A 2,505-nucleotide genomic window follows, 5' to 3' on the forward strand; every position below is an offset into this window, starting at 1 on the left:
ATCCACACTATATATTGATTCTATTATATACAAAAAGATATAAAATATTGAGAAAAATATGACAAATGTCTCAAAAAGAATATTCATTAATATAAATAAAAATTATTGGTACACTAATATTTCAAAATTTAATCGTTAAGTCGTTTAGTATGTGTCACGACATAACATTGTTTTATAAGATAATATATACAACCATAGCATATATATAATATCAGTACATATAAGCATATACATCACCCTAACATAACCTATAAGCATGTACTAATTACATGTAAGCACCAATTTTCTCTAACTTCAATGATTTGACTTTCATGATATTGTTGACATCTGCAACTAGAAAAATACTGCAAGAAAAAAAACTAATATAGAATTAGTTAATTAAATATTGCTACAAATTAATTATCACGATAAAGATAACTTACATCAGTTGGAATTGTTCCTCCTTCACAGTATGTAATAATTTCCTTCATATATTGACACACATAATACCCACAATCATTGCCGTTGGGTTGTCTTGGGCACTAGAATTTCAAAATTAAAAAACATTTTTATAATTTTAACATAAAAAGAAACAAAAATCTAGTATACTCCAAACAGATTCAGTGCATGATAACAAATAACTATATACCATATATAAGTTTAAACTCTTAATAATAAGTTGTGGTTTCATAACATCCATATGCCCCTTCAACCAGTTTCACAATAATACATGTTATTTAACTAACCATTACCATGCAACAACGAAATAAGTCTTTAACCATTCAAGAATACAAGTTATTAACCTAACTAGTATAATACAAGCAGCCATAACGTGAACTAAAGGTCACATAAGGTTATTCAACAATTTAATTATCACAATCAAGACTATATTACACAAAACATACTAGAGTAATGTACCTTAATTGTTGTCCACTTGATATTGTTTGACTTAGTAGACTTTGAAACCATGTTTCCGGTTTGAGCTCGATAGGTTTGTATAACCCTAGTGAATAAATAAAATTAAAGCATGTATAAGTAAAAACAATACAACTAAAAGTATACAAATATGTCAGTTAAAAGTATACAACACGTATATTCTTACATGTCAAACAATTTCTTCAAATCTTGCCTCATACTAATGTCTACCGCCACTGGGTCAAGATAATGAATTATCTCTAATTTAAGATTGATTCCCAGCAACACCCAATGTTGGCTACAATTTGAAATGAATCAACAAAATTAGAATTCGTACATCTAACTTTGAAAATAATACATTGTTGATAAAGTTGTAAAGTAAAGTACTACCCGGTATTAATAGGTGCAAGAACAAACTTATCAATCACCCAATTATCAAGAAAAAGAGTAACTATTTTTTGCATTCTGTCTTTCATTGGTAGCTCATGTGTTGTGATTTGGGGTGATAAAAAAAAGAATGCCTTATCATTTGGCTTAACAAAATTTTGATATTGGTACCTTATAAAAGAAAAATATAAGAATGTATTAGCAATATGATAAGGTGTCAATCTAATAATGAATTTAATGATAAAATGTATAAAATGCTTTACCCTATATATATAGAAATTGTAGTTGCACCTAGCCATGCATAGTTAGTAACTTCTTCAATAATTTCTGCATTAACGATTTCTGTATGATTTTGTAGTCCAAATATGTTTTTGTCCATTTGTATTGGAGGAAGTGACTCCGATGGCTTTAGTTTCATGTATGAAGAGAGACAATTGCACCATTCAGAAAGATTTGGATGAAACAGTTTACGAGGAGTATGTTGAATGGTCATTTTCCCTTGACATTTCTTTTTAGGTGCGACACATTCATTTGTATTATTCATCTTTTTCTTTATAGGTTGAGTAGAATCCTAAAACATCATCAATTAAACAAGTTAGGTAATAGATAAAATATGTTCATAAATATGAATGAATACAATTGTATAAACATACCTCATCACTAATCTGTATGAAATTCATTGGCCATGCCACAAATGTACCTATTGCTTGTCCTATTGTCATCATGTCATCATCATCAATTGTGAATAATGGAGTCAAGAAGAGGATGGAATTAGAGGTTGTGGGTGTGTTTGAATGTGTTTACACTTGTTCCCCATTGCTCCTCTGTTCCTTATGGTTTGTAGCTTCTTATCCAAATATATCCTGCCTTGTCCTTGACCCCATTTCACCCATAAAAGACCTTTTGATTTGAACATGCATATGTTTTGAGTGTTGATATTAGAGTCTTGCCAAGTCTGTTGTTGTTTGCTTTCTTGAGTGCATTGAGTTGAAATTCTTTACCTTATACACTTGAGAGAAACACTGATAGTGCATCTGTGAGGTTTTGTTACTTTTGATTCACCTCTTGAGCTGATTGATCATTTTGCCATGTCTTGAATTGCTTGGATGATTTCATGAGTATCTGCTTTCTCTGATTGATTCCGTGTTGGATATTGTCTATTTCCTTTCTTGGTCCAGATTCCTTGAGAACTGTGTAATTCTGTTTCTTTCCTTGTTCGTCTTT

General features: G+C 30.3%; 1 protein-coding gene across 1 annotated transcript; it reads right to left on the reverse strand.

Annotated features, from left to right (window-relative positions):
- Window positions 1-248: 248 nt before the first annotated feature.
- On the reverse strand, window positions 249-1,370 carry LOC148193160 (ubiquitin-like-specific protease 1). The gene is made up of 5 exons (XM_088098586.1): window positions 1,285-1,370; window positions 1,082-1,192; window positions 898-982; window positions 423-521; window positions 249-344 (listed from the first exon to the last, which is right to left on the reverse strand). Exons 1-5 carry the CDS (start codon window positions 1,368-1,370, stop codon window positions 249-251), a joined length of 477 nt encoding a protein of 158 aa, XP_087954712.1.
- Between the last annotated feature and the right edge of the window lie 1,135 nt (window positions 1,371-2,505).

The sequence above is a fragment of the Vigna umbellata genome, chromosome 9, assembly GCF_029865625.1.
Source record: "Vigna umbellata cultivar VRB3 chromosome 9, Vumbellata_1.0, whole genome shotgun sequence".
In the NCBI taxonomy this organism is placed as follows: domain Eukaryota; kingdom Viridiplantae; phylum Streptophyta; class Magnoliopsida; order Fabales; family Fabaceae; genus Vigna; species Vigna umbellata.